Source organism: Scleropages formosus, chromosome 7, assembly GCF_900964775.1.
Source record: "Scleropages formosus chromosome 7, fSclFor1.1, whole genome shotgun sequence".
Classification (NCBI taxonomy): Eukaryota; Metazoa; Chordata; class Actinopteri; order Osteoglossiformes; family Osteoglossidae; genus Scleropages; species Scleropages formosus.
In genome coordinates this window covers 13,931,696-13,954,789 of record NC_041812.1, presented here as the reverse complement: position 1 = coordinate 13,954,789, position 23,094 = coordinate 13,931,696, and the positions used below count along the sequence as shown (strand labels likewise).

Genomic DNA, 23,094 nt, shown 5'->3' with positions numbered 1-23,094 from the left:
CAGAAGGGGGGGGGGGGGGGGGGAGGAAATGAAAAGATGCAGTCGTACCTGCTCCAGTCACTATGTCAGAATATAAAGAGTTCAGATACAGAGGAACGCTGAAAACAGCCGTTACCATGAGTGACCCATTTCCATTCCAGCACAATGAAGCATCGGCATTATCTCAGAGTGCATCTTCTGCTGCTGGGGCTTCCTGACTGCCCCTTTCCTGGGAATCTTGGCTCAGAAGGGCTCCTGCAAACCCTGTGCTGTCCAGTATTAGTTTAGTGTGCTCAGTTACACTGTATTGTAGTGTTCTGAGCCTTTCCCAAAAGTGTAGTAGTCCATCTCTTGCATAGCCTCCTCTGACAGTTTAGCTATGTCTGGGGCATTGTTGCTTGTAATGTTCTCAGTCTCTGTGAAGTCCATGTTCTCTTCTTCATATTCTTCATGGCTACCCTCCTCCGCATCAGGAAGAGCATCTATAGAAAGAGACATACATGCTTACTGTGTAATACAGCTGGATCGTTTGTATGTTAAGTAAAATTACAAGGCTCCGAAGGAAGAACATGGTCGTAATTCTGAATCCTTCACGTCTGTAAAGAGCTACCTCAAATCGCAGTGTACAAGGGCTGGTAGCAGGAATACAGAAAAAGTCAGCTAAATCAGACTAAACAATGCTAAACAAGTGAAAAATGACAGAGATTGTGTGAGAGTGAGGAACAAAATACAAGGGAAAAAAGCTGGAGGATAGTGGTTAGAGCCACTGCCTTTAGACCAAAGGTCGCAGGTTCGATTCCCACCTACAGCTGTAGTACTCTTGAGCAAGGAACTTACCCTAAAATCCTCCAGTAAAAATGACCCAGCTGTATAAAAGGGTAAATAACTGTGAGTAGCTTAACACTAAGTCGTTTTTGAGAGAAGCATCAGGTAAATAAACAAACGTAATTTACATAAAAAGAAATAAAGTATGTGTATAACGTAAAAGACGACACTATTCAACCAGTCTTAAAACTGATTGAATGGCTTCTATGTCTCTTAGTTAAGTAAATGAAATTTTACTGACTGTAAACAGGTTGCATTTGCTCTTCACAAATGTTATACAATATAAGTGAAGGAAACATGCCATTTTTGGAAAAAATATTTACGTCTTCAAAAATCATCTGACCCTTTGTACCTGAGGAGAGAGAGTACAGGGGTCATCTTTGCTATAGACGGAAGTGATTTAAAGCTACAAAGTTATTTTTGTAAGGCATCCGTTCAAAGCTCGAAATCTTTCTTGCTAACATTTGCTGCCCGCTAATGCAATACAGTATCCTTTCTGAAGCAAGGTGACAGATATTATGCAAAGTTTTTATGGCAAGATCCATCCAGTGCACTCTCCAGCCACACTTTTTACAAAGACCAGATATAAGCATCTTTGTACGTTGGACGGCTTCACGACAGTGCTGTGATGTAGATGCAGAAGGATATACAGAAACGCCCATGGTGTCCAAAAGCAGCTCTATTTATTCCTTCAGCACCCCAAAGTGCAACAGTATACATTTGTGCTTCCAAAGTGAATCCATCCTCAGTTATCCTCCCTGGACTTAACTTTCCAAGTTTTCCTACACGTTATGGCTTTATCCAAGACTTTACTAACTCGTAAAAAAAATGTTTACATCTGTATTTTGTGTAAAACACCCTTTTCTGAGTAATTTCTTATAGGAAACGGGAGGAGATGCAGTGAGAAAGCGCTTGTTCGAGCATACCTTGCCCTTCTGGAGATGCTTCATTGATGCCATGCTTGACCTTCATGTGTCTGCTAAGGTTCCCCTTCAGGTTGAACTTACTGGAGCAGTAGGGGCACTTGAAAGGCTTGCTGCCTGCATGGAGGTGCATGTGACCCAGGAGGTTGTACATACGGTTGAAGGACTTCCCACATACCTGTTGGGCCACAGACATATGTTCTTGACCCATAACTCATGTAACAACACTTTCATTAAAACAGTGGCCTTCTGAACCTTAGTCAAGATTGTGTCACACAGCATAATATATATTTGTGAGACACCCATGGGATTGGGGCACATCAGGACAACTCGGTGACTCAAACGTTTTTCTTACCTTGCACTTGAAGGGTTTAACAGGCAGATGGACAATCATGTGAGTTTTTAGGGTCTGTTTCTGGACAAAGGTCTTGAAGCAGATGTGACACTGGTAGGGTCGTACGCTGGCGTGGATCAGCATGTGCCTCTTCAGGTTGGCGGACAGAGTGAACTCACGGGAGCAAACGTCACACTTGAACTCCTTCATCCCCTGGATAAAATGGATAAAAGAAATATTTTGCAAACACCATAACTCAAATGGATACTAAAGACATTGTGTTTTTAAAGAAAGCTTTTTCTATTTCACTAAGAAGAAAAAGTAATATTTATGAGCTTTTTTTTTTTTTTAAAAATCGAAACTGGATTTAAACAAAACTGCTGGACGATCTTGTTGTACAGGTTTTGTACTTTTAAGCTGCTGTGACTCCAGCGATATGGAAGTATGCGCAATTCCACAGTCAGCGGAAGAAGCCCTTACTGTTACCGTACTGTACCTTGTTCATATATCACCACCTAGTGCTCACTTGTATAACCTGCAGGGTCAAAACCAGCAGAGCGCAGGCATGCAGACAAAACAGCCACATGTACAGCTGCAAAAACACAGGCAATTACTTGGGCAGACTGAGAAAGCGTGCATGAGAATTCAAGCGTATTGGTGAAGTGCAAAGAACCCAAAAAACTAAACCGTTTGGGCAGAAAAAGATGAAGGCGCAGGCACTATTAAACATCTAGGCTCACTTTGCTGTACATGCACCTTCTGGGAGCAAGGAAGGGTATGAACATTTAGGGGAGGCACACACAAGCACAGAGTTGTGGGTTTCCAAGGGTGGGGGGGGGGGGGGGGGGGTCATACAATCGATGGGGTTTCAGTACCTTGTGATCGAAGGACTGTTTCAGTACCTTGTGAGTAAGGGCGTGCTGCTTGAGGTGGTGGATCTGCACAAACTCCATACCACACTCGGCGCACGCAAACGGCCGGACGTTCTGATGCTTCATCAGGTGGTTCTGCAGCTGGCTGCGGTAAGCAAATGCCTTTTCGCATTCAGAGCACTGGTAGGTGACAGGGCCCTGGTGGCTCGCCTGGTGCCTTTTCAGGTGGGCTTGGGTGGGGAACTCCATTCCGCACTGAGCGCACACGTGGCAGCTCCCGCTTTCGTGTTTGGTCTCGTGCGCCCTCAGCTCGCTCGGGTACGCAAAGCCCCGGCCACAGAAGCGGCAGCTGTAAGGCTTGACATCCGTGTGCTGCAGCATATGCCGCTTCAGGTGGCTGGTCTGCGTGAAGGCCTTTTTGCACACGGTGCATTTGTGCGGCCGCGTGCCCTGGTGCGTGAGCAGGTGAGTCTGCAGGTGGCTGGGCTGCTTGAAGAGCTTGCCGCAGTGCGGGCACTCGTGAGGCTTGATGCCATTGTGGCCCAAGATGTGCGTGACCAGGTTGTACTTGGAGGTGTAAGACTTCTCGCACATGCGGCACTTCCAGCGCCGAAGGCCCTCGCCCACATCCACGCAGTAGGACTCGTCGATCTGCACGTTGATGTCCAGCCGGTCGATCTGCACGCGCCGCCCCGGCTGGCCCTCGCTGTCTGCCGCCTCTGGCCACATCAGACTCTGGCTGCCCTCATCAAAGTCTTCCGGGGCACCCGCCTCGTTGGCCTCATAGCTCAATTCGCTGGACTCAAAGTATCCACTGACCTGGGGGCTGCTGCCCTCTTGTCCTGACTTCATGGAGATGTCTCCAGCTCCCTCTCCTCTGTCAGCCACAGGCTGCTCCTCCTGCCCTACAGCACTCTGTGGCCCCACCTCCGTTGCCTCCTCCCTTGGGGGTGCCGTTATCTGCACGCTGGTTTGCTGCCTCTTTACCTCCCTCTCACAGTCAGGGCAGCAGTTGCTGGGCTGCTGCTCCTCCTTGGGTGCAATCCTGTATGTCCCGGGGTCCACAAGCTGAACCCCTTCCCTGGGGACAAGACTGTTGAGGATATGGAAACAGGGGGACAAAGAGACCTCTGTCCCTTCTCCTTTCACCTCAGCCTCGGAGGTCCTGTCGGCGGGCGGCCCCTGCGACCCCTGCTGCACCGGCTCCCCCTGCATCCTGGTTCCGTTGTCCTTCTCACTGGGCCCTTGTTGCTGTTGCGCACCAGTGCAGGCCTGCGGCTGGCATCCCCCCTCCAGAGGTTCAGCTAGATAGTCACCATTGGCACCAATGAGCTGGTCTGCGTACTCGTACCCAGTTCCATCAGCTGGCGGCAGGGGACATTCCTTGGCCTCTCCTGTGTAAAAGCCATTGGGTGCTATGGTGGCCCCAAATATCTCATTCTGTGAGATGAGGCCCAGCACGGCGGCCTGGGCCAGGGACAGCACCACAACCGGGTCCGTCTGCGTCCCTGTGTCCACCTGCCGATCCATCACCTGAGCATAGCACTGAACCAGGTGCCGTCTTTCCTCCTCCTGCAAGAGCAATCAGATGCAGAGTCAAGGGACACTACCGCAGTGACAGACACACAAAAGTGGAGGAGCTCAAATGCTGGAGAGACACTTCAAAGTGCAGGAAACCGCAGCCGAGACAGAGACGTAAATAACTTCCAAGCTATTGCCTCCATGACCTCCAGTTGGGGGACGCAAATGCATTTATAGGCACTTCCCTTTCACAGCCAAAATACTGGGAGGAGATTATGCAAATAAAATACCCAACCCAACTTGCAAAGGCTGGCAATAGTTGAATTATTGGCGATCATGCATGTTATTTAATGCCTGCGAAGAGTACATCAACACATTCTGAAACTGACAGAGCTGCTAAAGTTGTTGTTCAGAGGAGGCATTGACCACGAGAGTGTGTTTGACAGGCGACAGAAGAAAGGGCAGAAGAAAAGTGCCTGACATATAGACTGCCAAGTCATGGTACACTTGGTTTGCTGGATGAACTCAAAGAGCTGGAACCACAAACCAGAAGTCGTCATGCAATCTCTGCAGCAACGAGCATCTAGGTGCCCTTCATTTCCTTCGGTTTTCTCTGGCACATCACAGCTGCTTTATCCAGAAAGTCACAGTTGGCTTCATCACCTGCGTTGTCTCTAGTCCCGGGATCTCAAACGCGAAGAGCACAACACTGTGTACACTTCCCCAATAACCAGGAGCTTCTTGAGCTCAAACAGGGATGTTATGCTATAGTGGAGGTCTCAAAAGTGCTAGGTTCACTGGCCACGTGTGACACAAACTGAGCATGTGTTTCATGACAGTAAACTCACAAACTTTCAGGCAGTGTGTGACTCAACCATCATCACAAATGTGGCAAATTATCCTGGAGCAATTCACAGCACTTTCATTCTGAAGAACAGTAGCCTGTTTCACAGATGGGTGATGGTGAGTATAGAGATGTCTGGCTATGTGTGATTTAGTGATTTTTTTTTTTTAAACTCATAAAATTATTGGCAGTTGTACCAATTGCCAGACAGACGCTGAAGTTAAAGGCGACTGTGCTGATCCCTTACATCCCTCGATCATGACACCGAAATAACCTTTGGAGGAACGCTCCAATCACGTACACATCAGCACCCAAAGCATCGTTGAGCGCACTTTCAAGGGCTCGCAAAAGTCGCTCTTTTTTTTTTTTTTAGCTAAACAGAAGCGGGGAGCCCTTCTTTAAAGTCCACAGCAGGTCTGTTACACTACTTCCGCATGATGTACTCTTCAAAACATTGCAGTAAGCGGCAGAATGCTGAAAAAGTTGTCAGAGCAGAGGCACGGGAAGATGTGAGAAGATGTGGACACCCCAAACCTCCGCGTGGTGGGGATGTTCAAGACAAGCGGGACGAACTAATCGGCATAAAGTTTTCATGAGGAAAGTTCACTCGGCACGTAATGCATGTTTTGCCAGTTTTGCATTACAATACTTCAGTTTCTTAATCTGTAAAATTTATGCATCCGTGCAGTATATCCCACGCATCCTAAGGACAAAAAAAAAAAAAAAAAAAAAGTCTCAAAATACAGAAAAGATGCTCACCCAAAGCATGTACTCACTCCACGTATTTATAAGATGGAACAGGACCTGCCCAACCTGAACATAAACAACAGCTCTACAATCTGGTCCACAGATGTTAAGGGCAGTTCCTCAACAGGACCCTCTCCTGTACGTCTCACAGAGGTTTTATTAAAATGCCTTTCCTTTTTGCGCCTTTTTTATGTCCTTTGTCTGCATTGATGTGCCGTTTCCTGAAAGTGAAACGTGCAAATCCAGGGATTATGTTGCACAGGTCAAATGCAAATTTACAGACTGCGCCAGCGTTAATTTGCGTACCCATTCTTTGTAGTAAACCCACAATCCCGGCCACCCAACCAGCTCCAATTATCTGAAACCTTATGCTGGTTTGCACTTCTCATAGTAGGTCTTGGCTTCAGTATTAATATTAGTGCATCGTGCCATTTTTGGTTAATAACCCAATGCATGATGTCTAAAAAGCACTCAGCGAATGGCAGAAAAAAATCAACACAATTACTATGGGAAGGAATATAGGAATAATAAAGTTGATCTAGGTGATACTGTAAATACCACTCATGTACTTCCCACAAATTGCTCAACTTGCAGAACTAGTTAATTCAGAATTATTAATATGCAAACAATAGGACACACAAACTGGCTTATGAACACATTTACAACTTGGGATATTTCCCCCCCAGAATCCAGCCCCTTAGAATAACTTTCATGTTGCAATAGCATCTCCAGCGGGAAACTGAGAAACACTGCGATAAAGCCCTCTCTTTCGGCCACACTTTACCTTTACAGTAATAACACAGCACACAATCAAAGCAGCAATCGTTATCACAGCCAGGTGCTCAAAGAGATGGAAGAAAAAAATGACAAAAAATCTCACCAGACTGACACAAGCACAAAACGAGATCTGTGTGTCATTTACTTTTACAACTAGCCAATGTCTAAACTCAAAGCTACTTCGCAATTGTAACAACTTTTTCAACTTTATATTTTTGGATCAGAGTATTTTTAGTAAGCGAAAGTGAGATGAAAACGAAAGACGAAAACAGCATTTATGTGCCTCTCCACTGGAAGCGGGAGAGGGCGGATGGGGGGGGGGGGGGGTCTGTGCATTCCACGACACACCACATTACTTATGATTAATGGTGCTAACGTGGTTGACTGAAAGAGGATGACAATGAGGGGGGAAAGAGGGAATGATTGGGTGAAGACCACCAGGAGACTCACTGAGAGGGTGGCTATGAAATGGGGGTGTCAGGAAGGAAGGGAGAGAAAAACAGCAACAAAATGAAAGGCAGATAAAATGAGAGGCAGATAAAATGAGACAAAGCACAGCATGAGGAAAAGACAAAAATGGGCAGACTGGGAAAGGGATAACACACACACACACACACACACACACACACACACACACACACACACTCTGAAGCAGCTTGTCCCAAGCAGGGTCGCGGGAGCCTAACCTGGCAACACAGGGTGCGAGGTCAAAGGGGGAGGGGACACACCCACCCAGGACAGGACGCCGGTCCATCACAAGGCACCCCAAGCAGGACTCGAATCCCAGACCCACCGGAGAGCAGGCCCTGGCCAAACCTGCTGCGCCACCGCACCCTCCTGGGATAACATAAGATGGTTTATTAAGAAAGGAAGTATGAAATCCAGACCAAAAAAGACAAGATCTGCCAGAGAGAGAAAATAACTGTCTATTTGTATCAGTGAAGAATGACTACAATGAGAACGTTCTCTACACCAAGTTGCCAGTTTATTAGGCACCCCACCCGCAGAAATTGAACATTCCGATGAATCATGTCACACGATTGTGGCGTGGTATAAAACGGGTAAATCGGAGCTTCTACCATCAGCTAGTGTGCAACTGAGTGTCAAAATGAGGTAAACAAGTAACCTTCGTAACTTCGAATGTGTCATGATAGGGGTGCAAATGTCATCTCAGAACGCGCCGCTTTGAATGCGCTTACAACAGCCGAAAACTAGGTTGGGTGCTGATTATTTCAGTGAGAAGGAAGAAAGCACATCGCCATTGGGCACAGGAGCATCGAAACAGCACTACTGATGAGTGGAAAAAAAGTTGTTCAGTCAGTCAAATCCAGGTCCCTACTGGATGGATCAGAATTTGCTGCAAGTAGCATGAGTCCACAGAGCCATCCTGTTTGGTGTCAACAGTACAGGCTGGTGGTGGCAGTGTCATGGCCCCTAATACACACTGAAGTATGTCTGAGCATCACATGCGAGTTTCAAGTTCATCCCATCGTGGCTAAAGTTTATCCACACTTGGACAAAGACGTCCAGCAGCATAATGCACCATGTCACAAGGCACGAATGTTGATGTATAGCGTTTCATATGATGAAATGTAACAAATTGACTGTACTCTAGAATCATGTGCGCGCATCCAAATCTCTCCTTCTCCTGATGTAATGCACTCATTTTTCTCTGAGATGTACGTCATTTTGGAGAAAAACGCCTGCTAAATGAATACACGTAAATGTACCCTCACCAAATGGTTCCAGGAACATGACTTTGCTTAGGTGGCCTGCAGAGCCCCAGCATCTCAACCCTATTGAGTATCTTTGGATGAGGCACAAAGGGCTGTTTCCAGCAAGACTGCGAAGCCATCCACAGCCCAGCAGTCACTCAGTTTCCGTACGGAGCAACGTTCCCAAAGAACGCATCCTGCATCTTGCGGAATCCAAGGCTGAAGAATCCATGCTGTTCCAAAAGCCAAAGGAGGCGCAAAACGCAACGTGCCGAAAACTGTGTATATCCTGCTGAAGCTTTGACTTAAATCAAGGAGCCTGCATCTGTCAACTGAAAACAAAAGTCAGAGCAAAGCCACAGCAAAGAACTTAAAAAAATAAACACACACACACTGCGGCTCAGCCTCTTCCTCCCTACACTATTACCAATACTGATGCACTAACCCTGGTACAAACACACACACACACACACACACACACACACACACACACACACTTCACAATACGCCCATTTCTTTTACACTCCTCTTTCAGTAGCCTTCACGCAGCAGTCAGAGATTTGGCGTGGCACTCAAAGGGTCGAGGTTGGAGTCCCACTCCCTGCTGTAGTGAACTTAAACAAGCTACTTACCCTGATGTACAAAAAAAAAATTTACCCAGCTGTATAAATGGGTAAATCATCTCATGCAGGTTAACACTAAGTTGCGTTGGAGAAAAAGGTGAGATAAATATAGGCATCTTTTTTTTGTACCGTCTCAAGCACACTTGCAGAAAAGAACACCAATTTCCATCAAAAATGCAGTATTTCTTTTCCTCCCATCTTCATCTCATGTTACTCGGTCCCAAACGCACACTGCAACACACACACACACACACACACACACACACACACACACAATGCAATTTCATCAGTTTGACAAAAGCAGTGTATTAACTGCGGGAGAAATGGAGCTGTGCGATGGCGGGTGGATATCTGCTGATGTTTCTCACACTCATATTCTAGGCTCCGCTGGAGTGACAAATAGAACAACGCTTCTGAATGTGTTTTGAAAGTAAAGCCAAAGAAAATAATTATCAATAGGACTGTCAAGTGTTTAAAGATGGAGACTACAAATCAGCAAAAACAAGGAGGGGGGGGAAGGACAGAAGCAGTTTTTAGAAAGAGGAAGGAAAAGAGCTCGACAGGAGAGAAGGAGGAGTGTAGGAGGAAAGGAGAATAAATGGCAGAGGAAGAGAGGGGAGGAGAGAACGCAAGAAAGGAGGACAGTCAGCCGGAGACAGAGCGAAAGAAAGAAAGAAAGAAACGATAAAGCCGGGGAGGGGGAGATAGGCAGAGATGTGGAGGAGAGCAGAGGGGTGAAAATACAGAAGGATGGCCATGCTGGAGAAGAGGAAAAAGGGCATAGGGAGTGTGAAAATGGTGCAAATCTATGAGTTTGTGGGCAAGGAAGGAGGGCACCAAGGGAAAAGCTAAGAGGGGGATGGAAAGAGGAGCGAAAGAAGCAAGACGGAACACGAAAAACAGACTGCAAAGAAATTAGCTGGGGAACCTGGACATTCCTTTCAGAGGAACACATGAAGGACACGATGCCTCTATGTTAGGATTCCAGCACAATGACCCGCAACTGCTTCCTAGAAAAACACACAGTAGAGCATCCACAGTTTACAACCCAATTCTTTCTTCTCTTCCCGTACAAACAGTACTGTACGGTCCTTTTTACTTTCCGTATCTATTGCCAAGTCAGGAAGTAATGTTTCCATAACGTTTACAAAAAAAAGCTAAATTTAAGTAACACAGTAAGATTTCTTGTATGGAGCACATGCGTACGCATGTGTGTACCACTGTGTACTCCCCTATGGTATGGGAAGTGAAACATCTGAAGCATTTCCCGACCTGATCAGAGTAGGCATTTCCATCCAGAAACAACTTTGGGCATCATAATCTACTGTCAATCACTAAGAAACAAAGTCCATCAAATTCTGGAAAGGAAAGAAAGATCACGGGAGACGAAAAGACTGATGTACATACTGGTCAAGAAATGGCCTGTAGGAAAACGAAAACTTTGATAATCTCAGGTACGATGGGATAAACACAGGCACAACTCCGGGCCAAAATCTACCATCCTTTGCTCAGTACCACAGTACTTTTCAAATAAAGCGTAAATGGCTGATCAGTAGAGATCATGCTCTAGGATGAGTCCTATCAAGTCTCCCTGCACACCATAGAGGTAAAATATTTGGAAGAAGGGAAATCTCAGTCTATCAAGCAACCATTAGTATACAATACAAATGCTACCCATGTACATTTGGAGCCCCACTCAGACATTTATTGTTACTACTATTAAAGTTAGGGGGGTGCGGTGGTGCAGCGGGTTTGACCGGGTCCTGCTCTCCAGTGGGTCTGGGGTTCAAGTCCCGCTTGGGGTACCCTGCAATGGACTGGCATCCCATCCTGGGTGTGTCCCCTCCCCCTCCAGCCTTACGCGCCGTGTTAGGCTCCGGTTCCCCACAACCCCACTTGGGACAAGCAGTTTGTGTGTGTGTGTACTGTTAAAGTTCTTTACAAAATGAATTATCAAGTAAAAGCCAAAATAAAAGGAAAAAGCACAGCATCTTCCCTTTAAACTCCAGTGATGACATTAGCACAGATTAATTATTAGATAATAAAAAAAGAGAATAAAAGATTAATATAGTCCATCTTCAACACAAATCCCTACATTGTCACTAACACAGGCTCTCTATTCCAGTGGCCAAACACACATCTAAATTTGAAAATTACATTAAAAGCATTTGCAGGACCTATTTGACATTCAGTGCACACCTGAGCGTTCCTTGTTCACGACACAGTGCTGACAAAGTACTGCTGATGAGAGAACGGCACAACTAAAGCCTAATTAAACTAAACCACTGCTTTCATTCAGCAAACGGCATTCATGGCAGATGCGGTGGACGACTGGAGACGAGGAAAGAGAGCATAAAGAGGAAGTAAAACAGCTGAGTGAGACAAGAAGCATTGAGAGCAAAAGACATAAAAGGAAAAAGGGTGAAGGATGAGAAGGAATGACAAAAATACCAGAAGTGGGAAAGAACAAATGAAGGGAAAACGTAAAGCAGTGACAGGCCAGTAAGGCTCACACCATCAACACCTTTCACCATTATAACTGAAGCTCAATTTTACCAGGAAATTAATGTAAAAACAATGGCTACTGATTCAATCCAGCATTTAGTTAAAAGTCAAAACCAACCTAACAGGTATCATCACACAGGTCAGTGCTGTCAGTTTTCATTTTTGTGTTAGTATTGTTTGCCAACCTAAACAGAATCATCTCTAAAGATAAAAACTCATCAGTACAGGCATCCCTCAATTTACGAACTCGCCATCTGAAATTTCGTATAGCAGATCTGGGTTTTGGATACCCAACTTTCAGTTTCCAAGAATGAAATGAGGGGAAAAAAAAAAAAAATGTTCCTAAGTGTTTCCAAAAAAATTTTCAAGGTTGTGCATCATGCGAGTGCAGTGAAAATGCAGTAATGTACTGTAGTTGAAGCTAGTGTATCACCTGCTGTTTCCTGTTGGTCCCCATTTCCACACTTCTGGGCAGTGACAGTGCAAGAATGACTGCCAAGTCTCCTCCCTACTCCACCCATAACGACACACAATCAACCGTTCTTCTCTTCACTTGGTGACTACAGTTAAATTTTATTGCAGTAAATTGTCTTTGTTTAATTTAAATTGCTGTCCGCACATTAACCTAAATTTCATTATTAAATGCTCATTCCGTTACTGGATATAAGAAAAACACAATTTGTTTCCAAAATGTACTGCCTGGAAACATAGCCATTAATTCATTAAATTTTTCATAAACGTGAGGTGATTCAAGTGTCTGCAACTACATCTCTGTGTTGATGTAACGCACTTTGAAAAAAATGTCTGCTAAATTAATAAGTGTTTATCATTTTTTTTTTTATACCATGCTGAAATCATGGGTTGATGATAGTTCTATAGGTGTTTTACCATGCCTTAATGATGCATGGGAAAAATGGTCTGGGGTTTTTGGATGGGCTGGGAAATCATTTTAATTTTCCTCATTTAATAATGAGAAATATGCTTTTGGTATGTGAAATTTCAGCATCTGTACCGCTGTCAGGAACAGACTCATTTTGTAGCTGGAGGAATTGCTGTATTACGACACATAGTAACAACTGAACTTTATCAAAACATTACACATTCTGATTAGCAGCACTACAGTTCTGTTCCAGGTGGCAAGAAACATGACATGTGGCACTTTGGAAGAGGGGCCTCATACTTCACATTTCTATTCAGCGTGGACGGACACGCGGACGCTAACGTCATACATCAGCGTATGTGAGGACAGCTGCATTGTCATAAAGACCAGCGTTAGATATAACAGAAACAAGTCATGGTTTACAGAAAAACTCATGCAGCTTTGTTGGGCAAAGGCGGAAGTACACAGGAAGTGGCCAAGTAGAGAATGAAGAAGGGAATAAGGGCAGCTAAGCAGAGGTACCGAGAGGTTGAAAAACCAGTTCTCAGCTAATGACCCAGTTTCAGCATGGAAAAACACGCAACACGAGCAACAAAGAGGTAAGTCCAAGACTCCACAAAGTGACCAACCTAACTAAATTGGAGTGTAAATTTGAAAGGGTGCAAACCTTAGACCTACATGCTCCATTCTCAATAGCCAGTGTCATAAGAGGGCCATTACCCACCAATGTTAACAAGCTCTTCAAGAAGCAGAAAGTGAGCAAAGCTCCAGACCAACTGTGTGCTGACCAACTCTCACCACTCTTCACTGACATTTTCAAGCACTCACTGGATCTCTGCTCAGCTCCCACCTGGTTCAAAACTGCTACAACAGTCCCCGTCTCCAGGAAAGCCAATATCTAGTCTCAACGACTACAGATCAGTTGCTGTAACCTCTGCAGTCGTGAAGCCATTTGAGAGCCTGTGCTGGCTTGTCTCAAAGCTATCACTCACCCTCTGCTGGACCCTACTGTGATTTGCCTACAAGAGCAAACAGATCCACGGACGATGCGATCAATATGAATGTTATGCTCCAGCACCTTGACTGTCCAGAGATATATACAAAGAACCTGCACAGACTTTAGCTCTGTGTTTAATGCCATTATGCTCCTGCTGTACCATTATCCCCTCATTCAGGGGGATGAATGGCTTCCTCATGGAAAACAGCAGGTCAAACTGGGCGCACACATACAGCTGACCCTCAGCAACTGAACACCACAGGGTTCTGTGCTCCCAGCTCCTCCATTCTCTCTCAACCAAAGAATACCCCTCCGAGGAGCTGTCTGTAAAGCTCATGGATGACAACACTGACTGGCCTCATATGCAACAGTGATGAGTCTTACAGATGGAAGGTCGAGCAGGTACAGCTGCAGCAAACTGGAGGCTGATGCTCAGAAGACCACAGAAATGACTGTGGACTTCAGGAAAAGCCCCGTTCCCACTCACCCCAATACATCTATCGTCATCGGGGTATAGTCTGTCAACTTCCTGAAGAGCATAATATCTCCAGAGCAATACATCTGCACATCAAATTCCTTTTACGTGCATATGTTTTGGACCAACAGACCGTAACCCTATCTTATTTCTTATGAGAAAGACAGGGTCTGAAGCCTTGCAGCAGCATACAAACACTGCCTCCCTTGCCCATTATAACAGTTAATGCATGTGGAATTTCATTTAAACTAATAAAGAAAGAACACCACTTGCAAAGGACTTGACAAAATGCTTTTTCTTGCATATAAAATGTGTGATTTGCTTACAAGAAAATGACAGGTCCACACTCAATCCACCACATTTCGTTTTTGAAAATTTTACTGTATTGGATAGATTAACAAGAACATGCCTTCTGTGGGCAGTGTACAGGTACAGCCTTTATAACGTGCCTTAGAAAAACGCAACGGAGTACACAGCAATACCCTGTATAGCTTATGGAAATTCCTTTTTTTTTTTTTTTTTTTTTTTAAGTTTTATAAAAAATAAAAATACTTTTCATTTGAGAAAGTGTACCTGTTCAGTAGCTAGTAAACCATAATTACAGTGCTTTCTCATTGTTTTTCTTGCACTTATCACACACTTTGGGTCATTCTGTGCTGAAAAGACAGCTGCACGCACAACAGCCCCCTTGTCCTTGTAGGTCAGGACGTTACCCACAATACGATTCGGAAATGTCCATTTTCCATTGTCAGTTGAAATGAATAGCAATTGCTTCCTGACTTGCCTTTGGCATTCTTTCTTTATAAAAAGAAAATTTCCTGTTTCTGTTCAGTAGTTTGGTTCTTTCTCACTTTTTGTCAATTGCTCAACCGCTAACAAATGCAAGATGCAATACTGTACAGTTTCACACTTTGTCTGGAAAATAGGTAATACTACTGATATCTTTTATGATGCTGCCTCATTTGTATATGCAGTCTATAATATTTAACTGCATCTTTAACTGATATCTAGAACACTTTTCAGCTGGTGGATTAACGGGTTCTAAATATAAGAACTGGTATTCAAACTTCTTTGGCAGATGGTAGTTTGCAAACTGGTGGTTTATCAGTAGTTTTACAATGCGGATGAATTTGTTCTGTGAAATTTCAGCAGAATAGCAAACTTGGTGAACTAATCAATGGTGGATTAATGAAAGGGGATTCCTTATGCACCTTATTTATTTTTTTAAAAACCTTTCACTCTTGTCCATTTTGCAAACTGGTGGTTTATCAGTAGTTTTACAATGCGGATGAATTTGTTCTGTGAAATTTCAGCAGAATAGCAAACTTGGTGAACTAATCAATGGTGGATTAATGAAAGGGGATTCCTTATGCACCTTATTTATTTTTTTAAAAACCTTTCACTCTTGTCCATGTTACATCTTTTTCCTGCTGTACGAGAAAAACGACCAACAACCTGTTTATACAAATCAATTGCTTGTCTCTGCAGAATAAAATATACATCAACATTGCATGATGAGAACATAGCTGACGCTGGCTCAGAAAAACAGCCAACATCAGAAAAGAGTTCCAACGTTAGGCTCCAGTAAAGTTCATGCAATGAGTTAACACGGGGCACCAGTGCCCTGTAATTGATCCAAGCCTGAATTTCTTGTATATCCATACCTTATATATCTACATATAGTAAGACTTGCTAAGAAGATCGCGGGCTATGCTGGCTTTTATTCAAACGTCAGCCTGATCAGATACTAGTCGGACGCAGTTGCTTGCATCACCCAAAAATACACTGACAATACACTTATAAACCCAATGCCCTTTCTGCATAAAAAGAACTTGAACATTTTTGGGCCAGAAAGTATTCACACGCAATTCACACCATGATGAGGGTTAGAATAAAAGCCAATATGTGCTGCCATCTACCAGGAGTTCAAGTACAGTATCACACACAGTGCCCTAAACCTCAATGACTTAAAAAGAGCAAAATAAATAAATCAGGCACCCCAAGAGAGCAGCTCTCCCTTCGTTCAATTCCTCTCTGCCCTCCAGTTATATGCATCAACCACAATCACTCCCCCCACCCAAGTTTCATTCTCTAAAATATAAATCCTTTGTCTTGCTTCCCTTTTGTACCCTCCTCCCGTTTCCATGGTTACCCCCCCTTCACTGCTCTATCCATTTTCCCCTCCATTTTCCTCTGCCTCTGTCAATCTCTATCTTTCTCTTTAGGCTTTCATCTCTGCCTTCCTTCCTTCTGCTTTATCCCACACCCTTCTCTCTGGCTTTTATCTCTCTTCACTTTCATGTCTTCCACCTCTCTTTCCCCTTCAAGCCCATAATTCCATCACACCACTTTCTGGTTCCGAGTCCCAGAAAGTTTTTATTTATTTATTTAAAGTCTATGGCTGCAGGTTGAATAGATTCTTAATTTCAATCCAAGCTGTACTCTGAATGAAATAATAAATTATGCCACTCGCATGGCAACAGCACTCAATACACTGGATTCCAGGACTAATCATTGCTCATTGTCAAACCAGCATATGAAGACCCCCTGTGGAGCAGTGACCGCCTTTGCCTCTGCTGGGAGTGCTTGCAACTGAACACAAGCAAGGCCCACACACATGCACGCACGCACGCACGCACAAAAACAGAGCACTATGACCCGGATCGTACTGACCTCGGTTTCCTGTCACGGGTAATACACTTAGTGGTCCGCTGGGAGCCCTACATTTTTGAGGATGGGGGTGCTGTTGTGGCACTTCCACAGACTGCACACACACAGGAGAGCAGAATGAGCCAAGAAGAAACCCCTTCCATTGTAGCTTGGACTGAATCTGGCCATTTCTCTGCCACCTGTCTTCCCCTTCCTTTCCTTGGTGTGTCTTAACTAGTAGGAGATGAAAATACACTATACGAAATATGGTTAAAAAAAGGGAAAAAGAAAAAAAAAAAAAACAGGAAAAGTAGTAGAAGAGGAAATATAGCAAGAGAACAACAAAGAAAGAAAGATGGAGCAAGAGACAGAGGGGAAAAAGAAGCTGGAAAAAAAAATCCTATTCAACGTACATATTTCTAAGGGAAGATACGAAAAATGACAAAGTACACAATGGCTATCTTCTGAAAACAGAAGTTAAAACTTTAGCAGGTTTTGACAAACTGCTTGATAAAACACCAGATATGTTTAGTACATTTTACTTAACTATTCCCATCATCTCATTTTTTTTATAATTGGGGTTTCTAATGATTTACACAGGAAGAGATGAGATTAGGTTCGAAATTAAACACAAGAACACATATGTAATTAAGTTTTAAGGCATCTTTCTGAAGGGTCTGCCAGCCATGCCCGCTCCTTGCTTCTTTTTTCCCTCACTGGGTGCCTCTTACCAAGAGCTGTCCCATGCAAGGCTCAGTCAAATACCACACTTGAGCGTTCAGACTGCCAATGGACATAGAAACACTCAGAGCACTCAGCTGACAGGTTTCAGTTCTGCATTTTTTTGTTGCACATTATTATTATTATTATTATTTTTTTTTACAGAATACCTTAACGGAAATCAAATTTAAGCAAAATCATGGTGTCATTGTAACTAAATGTTCAGAAATTATTTGAAAGATTTACAAACAAACAATCAAGCAAACTGGCTCCACTCTACAACGCGAAGTAGAGAGGAAAAAAAGCACATAGAAGGCATTTTTCATTTAATCGGTCTGCACACCTGTGTAAAAACACAAAAGCATAGCAGTGTTTACTGGACATAAAGCAGCGGCCCACAGATCACAAATCTCGGATGCCATGCTCAAAATTTGACTTGAGTTTTTTTTTTTTTTTTTAAAAACCCAAATGCCACAGTACACACACAACCACCCCTTAGTTATACCTGAAAACCCTGAACTAACATACTTTATATATTTCATTACAAGGTATAGGTCCTTTTTTTTCTTTTTTGCAGGTGAGCCCCTAAGGCAAAACGTTGACTTAAGCCACCGTTTTCATTAAGATGTTTGTGCAATAGCCATTAATGTGATCGCAGAATCCACACAACCATGGAGAGCTGATGTAAACTCCATGTAGGTGGAAGTTACATTTGGATCTGCAGGACCAGGACCCGTAAGACAACAGTTATAATCACTACAGGTGCCCCAGAGCAAGATTTATTTATACTCTCTCGTCTGCGGGCCCCAAACTAATCAAAAGTAAGAGAATTTATCGCATATGCAACTTCAACATCTTGCTTATAACCAGGTCCTGAACTTTGACCTGCCATGAAATTGAATAAACAGCAGGGATATAGCAACGGAGGGGGCACGGTGGCGCAGCGGGTTTGACCGGGTCCTGCTCTCCGGCGGGTCTGGGGTTCGAGTCCCGCTTGGGGTGCCTTGCGACAGACTGGCGTCCCGTCCCGGGTGCGTCCCCTCCCCCTCCGGCCTTGCGCCCCGTGTTGCCAGGTTAGGCTCCGGCTCCCCGCGACCCCGCTTGGGATGAGCGGTTTCAGACAGCGTGTGGGCGAGAGATAGCGCAATATGTTTGTAAATGCTTCGTTTGCCATTAAACTGATGAGCAATCATTTACCGAAGTGTCACTGTGCTACTTCATCAAAATGTTTAGGCGAAGAACGGATGCTCGCTCGCTCACTCAATGCCGATACAGACTTGACGTAGGCAAAGCTGTGTCGGCAAGGCAGGGCACACCGGTCCATCGCAGGGTACCCACACACATTCGCACACGAGCAGCAACGCAGTCGCCGCAACACCCGAACCACATCGCTGAACCGCTAGAGCAAACCCATCCTTGCTCCCAACAGACCGAACGGGGACCGAACCCGCATCTGACCGCACAGTCCACCCTCGCAAGGCCTCACAACAGAAGTTGTATAGCCTCAACTCTACTTGTGCGTTTTATTCTCGTTGGTAATCGGCAGCTTTTAAGCCTCCTAAATGCTTTATGAGGGACGAATAGTGTTACCTGTTGTGGTAGTACTATTATTACTACAAGCTCATGCAAACCGGAATAAAAAAAAAAAAACCTAACCCTAAGCCTAATGTGACAGAAGAGTAAACTCAGAGAGCACGTACGTGGTGTGTGCAATGCTCACACCTCCACCCACTCAATCACACATCATGATGTACAGTATATACACACTACTGTATTCACACACTCTATTGTATTAAATACATTTGTTCAGGGTTACTTCGGTAGCAGTGTCCGCTACTACCAGCGGTACTATACTTTACACGAACAGCGATAACACACTGCTGCGCACACACACAGGGAGAGAGGAGTAGCCCAACTCTGAACTCTCTGGTGTCAAGGCAATTTCTCTCTTTTTTCTGTCGTTTTTGTAGCTTCTCGGCCTTCTGGAGTTACTGACGTGCCGTCTTTCGGCGACACACACAGTGCAGTTCTGCTTCTCAGCGCTCAGAAGTTCTTGTGTCAATTCTGATACTCTATCATCGACAGGTAGCACCACCCCACACACACGCGCGTACTTGTAAGAGTGTGTGGTTACGGTTCTACGAGAAGCCCGGCGGACCGCTCGCCGTAGCTACAGCGAACATGTGCGGCGCGTAATCGCGTCAACACAACCGCGCTGTAGGCAAAGCGGCCGCGCGCCACCGCGAGCGCCTCGAGAACAGGCCGACTGCGCTCATGCCGCATTTCTGCCATCCCCCTTTCTTTCTCTCCCCCCCGCCTCGCCTTCCCTTCGTCCATCCCCCAAAACGCCACCGCTGAATGACACCGTGTGGAAAATGCAAGCGAAAAAGGCGACATGTGTTGCCACTACTTTATTTCCCGCCTCCTGCTTACAACACTAGACTAGCGGTGCAGAATCGAAAGGTGGAAAAAACGGCAGCGGCGGCGGCACGCGCTCTGTGTGTGCGTGTGTGTGTAATAGCCCCGCGCGCACAAAATGAGTGCCTGGCCGTCCCGTCCGTCCGGTCCCACAACAACACAGCAGGGCTCGCCGGCGCCGCGGCCAACGAGCTCGGCTAAATGCTTTCCATCGATCGGTCCGTATGAGTTACGCTTGCGTGCGGACCACCCAACTCACCCTGCTTCCAAACGCTGTCGAGCAGCTCGGCGTAGAAGCGCTTCGCGTGCGTGCAGGCGGGCGGGGAGTGTGTGTTTGTGTGTTTCGGCCGTCGAGTTCCGGCTGCTGCGCGTTTCAGGAAGGATACCGAGGCCGCTGACGTGCACGAGCACACGGCCGAGCTCCTCCTGCTCCTACCGGCGGAGCTCTGTAATGCCGAGCACGCTGCATTCTACATCTTCTGCCTCTTTTCTCCCCTTGGCCGTTTTCAAATGGACACTGGTGCGATTTTTTTGTCAAAAGTCGTCTTACTATGATGGTCCCAACACTCACCACGCAGACGCGTTTTGAAAGCGAGCGGCTGGGCAACACAGAGTTAAGACGCGTTCCGCCAATCGACTGGATTTTTAAAAAGATCGGCCAGCAATATCGAACCAAATACAAATAAAACACGAATCTTTTCGTTTGCTACTACGTTGTATTCAGTTATGAAAGATTTTTTTTTCCCAATAAAAAGTACGATGATGATGGAGAAAGCGCTGGGGGGGATGTGAAATTGTATGAACACTGGACTTCTGCGTTTTCAAAGACACAGAAGCATTTTACTTATTTTAAATAGAATTTTCTTCACTCTTGTATTTCACCAAAATGCCTGTTGCAGAACGGCCTGCGTTTCCCCTTTCCGCCACGAGGTGGCAGTAAAACGCACCAACACATTCTAATACAATTCAAACGGGTAATAATTACAGATTTCCTTCGGCTTATTAGACAAATGTGGGGCTTTTATGGAAGCTACCCAACAAATAAACAGGTATATGTCCGTTTTATGCTTTTTATTGTAAAGGGAAGCTGAACAGATGCTGGAGAAAATTGCACATAGGTTATGAATCAGTTTCCCTATCTGGATTTGTGTCCGCAGTAGCAGAGATGCACAAGCCAGGTATTGAAAGTGTAAAAAAACTAAAATATAGCACTATCTTATATACAGCAGGACATAGCACAGTAAAGTGGAATTTATGGAAAGAACATGTTTGTTTTCAGTCATTTTAAACCAGACAATGTTGCTGCACATCATGCCCCTTGCATATTATTATAGAGGGAATAACTTGTATTCAGACAGACACTTTGTACCTCTGGGGTGCAGACTGTAGGCTTAATTGCTTTTTTTCTGCTTACACTTCTCAACCAACACTGCTGCATCATCTTTCCAAAATGTACATTTAGCATATGCCTTTAGAGAAAAACCACCACTAAATGTAGAAGCATATGAATGGAGGGCCACTCGGACGAGCGCTATATGCACTGATCGCTGGGCATGGCAGGACAACAGGCACGACAGTGTAAAGTGTGTACCGTGGCATACTGCGGCGTCATGTTACTTTTGTACAAACAGCGTACAGTATACACACACACATTTTCTGAACCTCTTGTCCCAGACGGGGTCGCGGGGAACCGGAGCCTACCCGGCAACACAGGGCGTAAGGCCGGAGGGGGAGGGGACACACCCAGGACGGGACGCCAGTCCGCCGCAAGGCACCCCAAGTGGGACTCGAACCCCAGACGCACTGGAGAGCAGGACCCGGTCCAACCCACTGCGCCACCGCACCCCTCGCGTACAGTATACTCCATTGAATTTTACCGCGCATGTTCTCAGTGTGCTTTGCCTCGATGTGTCATGTCCGTCAGAGCTGCTGGATGCAAAGGAGATTTCAGACAAATGTGTTCAGTTGCATCATATTATAGTGTAACTTAAGATGAAATAGGAGTTCCATATACTTGATTCTGGTCCAATGTTTTCTGTCCTCATACTGCTTCCAGTAATGAAGGAAGACAAACCATGCAACGCATGAACTGTTGAATATAAAACAAGTAGTTTTACAGCAAATTTAGTTAACTTCATCTGAGATTTTACTTGGGGGGGGATGTGGTGGCACAGCAGGTTTGGCTGGGTCCTGGCTGGGGGTGGGTCTTGGGTTCGAGTCCTGCTTGGGGTGCCTTGTAGTGGACTGGTGTCCCATTCTGGTGTCTCCCCACACCCTGTGTTGCCAGGTAAGGCTCTGGTTTGCTGTGACCCCACTTGGGACAAGCGGTTGTAGACATTGTGCGTGTGATGTTTTACTCAACCTAACCCATTAATTAATCAAATGATTAAGCTTGACTGTGAAATGGCTGAACTTAAATGTTCCCAATTTTAAGTTGAACAACCACAAACTGGAATTTCCAGCCACTTATAATAGGAGGGTTTATGTATTTCACTATAATTTAGCATATTTTTTATGTTTGATGCAGTTCTATGAATCAAGACTATCTTGAATTTCAGTGACAGCAAATTACTCAGAGCAGAGATCTTGACAGTTCACAGAGATGCTACAATATAATGTGAGTTTAAAATACCACGTTTCATAGAGTTGAATTACACCAAAAACCTAGGATGCCCTTTAAAAATGGAAAACCTTTATATATAACTTTTTATAAAGGTTTTATATATATATAAAACCTTTATCTTTATCTATATAGGTGTGGTGGCACAGTGGGTTTGGCTGGGTTTGAGTGGGTTCTGCTCTTTGAGAGGTCAGGGGTTTGAGTCCTGCATGGGGTGCCTTGCGATGGAGTGGTGTCCTGTCCTGGGTGTGTCCCCTCCCCCTCCAGCCTTACACCCTGTGTTCCTGGGTTTGGTTCCCGGTGTGCCGCAACGCTGCTTGGGACAAGTATAGCTTCAGACAGTGTATGATACATATATTCTTACATCTCTCAAAAGTATAGTTTATTGAACACTGTTACATTAAAAGGATATTGTAACAGAACTCCATAAAAAGGGAATAGATGTTTTCCACCCCAAAGTGTAGGCCATCCTCTAAGGCAAACATTTAATCTGATCCAATACTCTTTCATAAAATTGCATGTAATCTGTTCAAATAGGAAGCAAAATTAAGAGTTAGTACATTGTCAATCTAATTAGCATCTCCTGAATGTAGAATGATCAGACTTTCTGTAATCAGTGATTTTTAGAGCAGGGTACAGTTGTGCAATACAGATACCACATGGTTATTGC

At 44.8% G+C, this 23,094-nt stretch overlaps 1 protein-coding gene across 1 annotated transcript; it reads right to left on the bottom strand.

Annotated features, from left to right (window-relative positions):
- Nucleotides 1–14: 14 nt before the first annotated feature.
- Nucleotides 15–21,416, bottom strand: LOC108931672 (zinc finger protein 710-like). The gene is made up of 6 exons (XM_018747629.2): nucleotides 21,396–21,416; nucleotides 20,064–20,168; nucleotides 2,937–4,505; nucleotides 2,083–2,274; nucleotides 1,731–1,905; nucleotides 15–461 (listed from the first exon to the last, which is right to left on the bottom strand). Exons 1-6 carry the CDS (start codon nucleotides 21,414–21,416, stop codon nucleotides 277–279), a joined length of 2,247 nt encoding a protein of 748 aa, XP_018603145.2. The 3' UTR covers nucleotides 15–276.
- Between the last annotated feature and the right edge of the window lie 1,678 nt (nucleotides 21,417–23,094).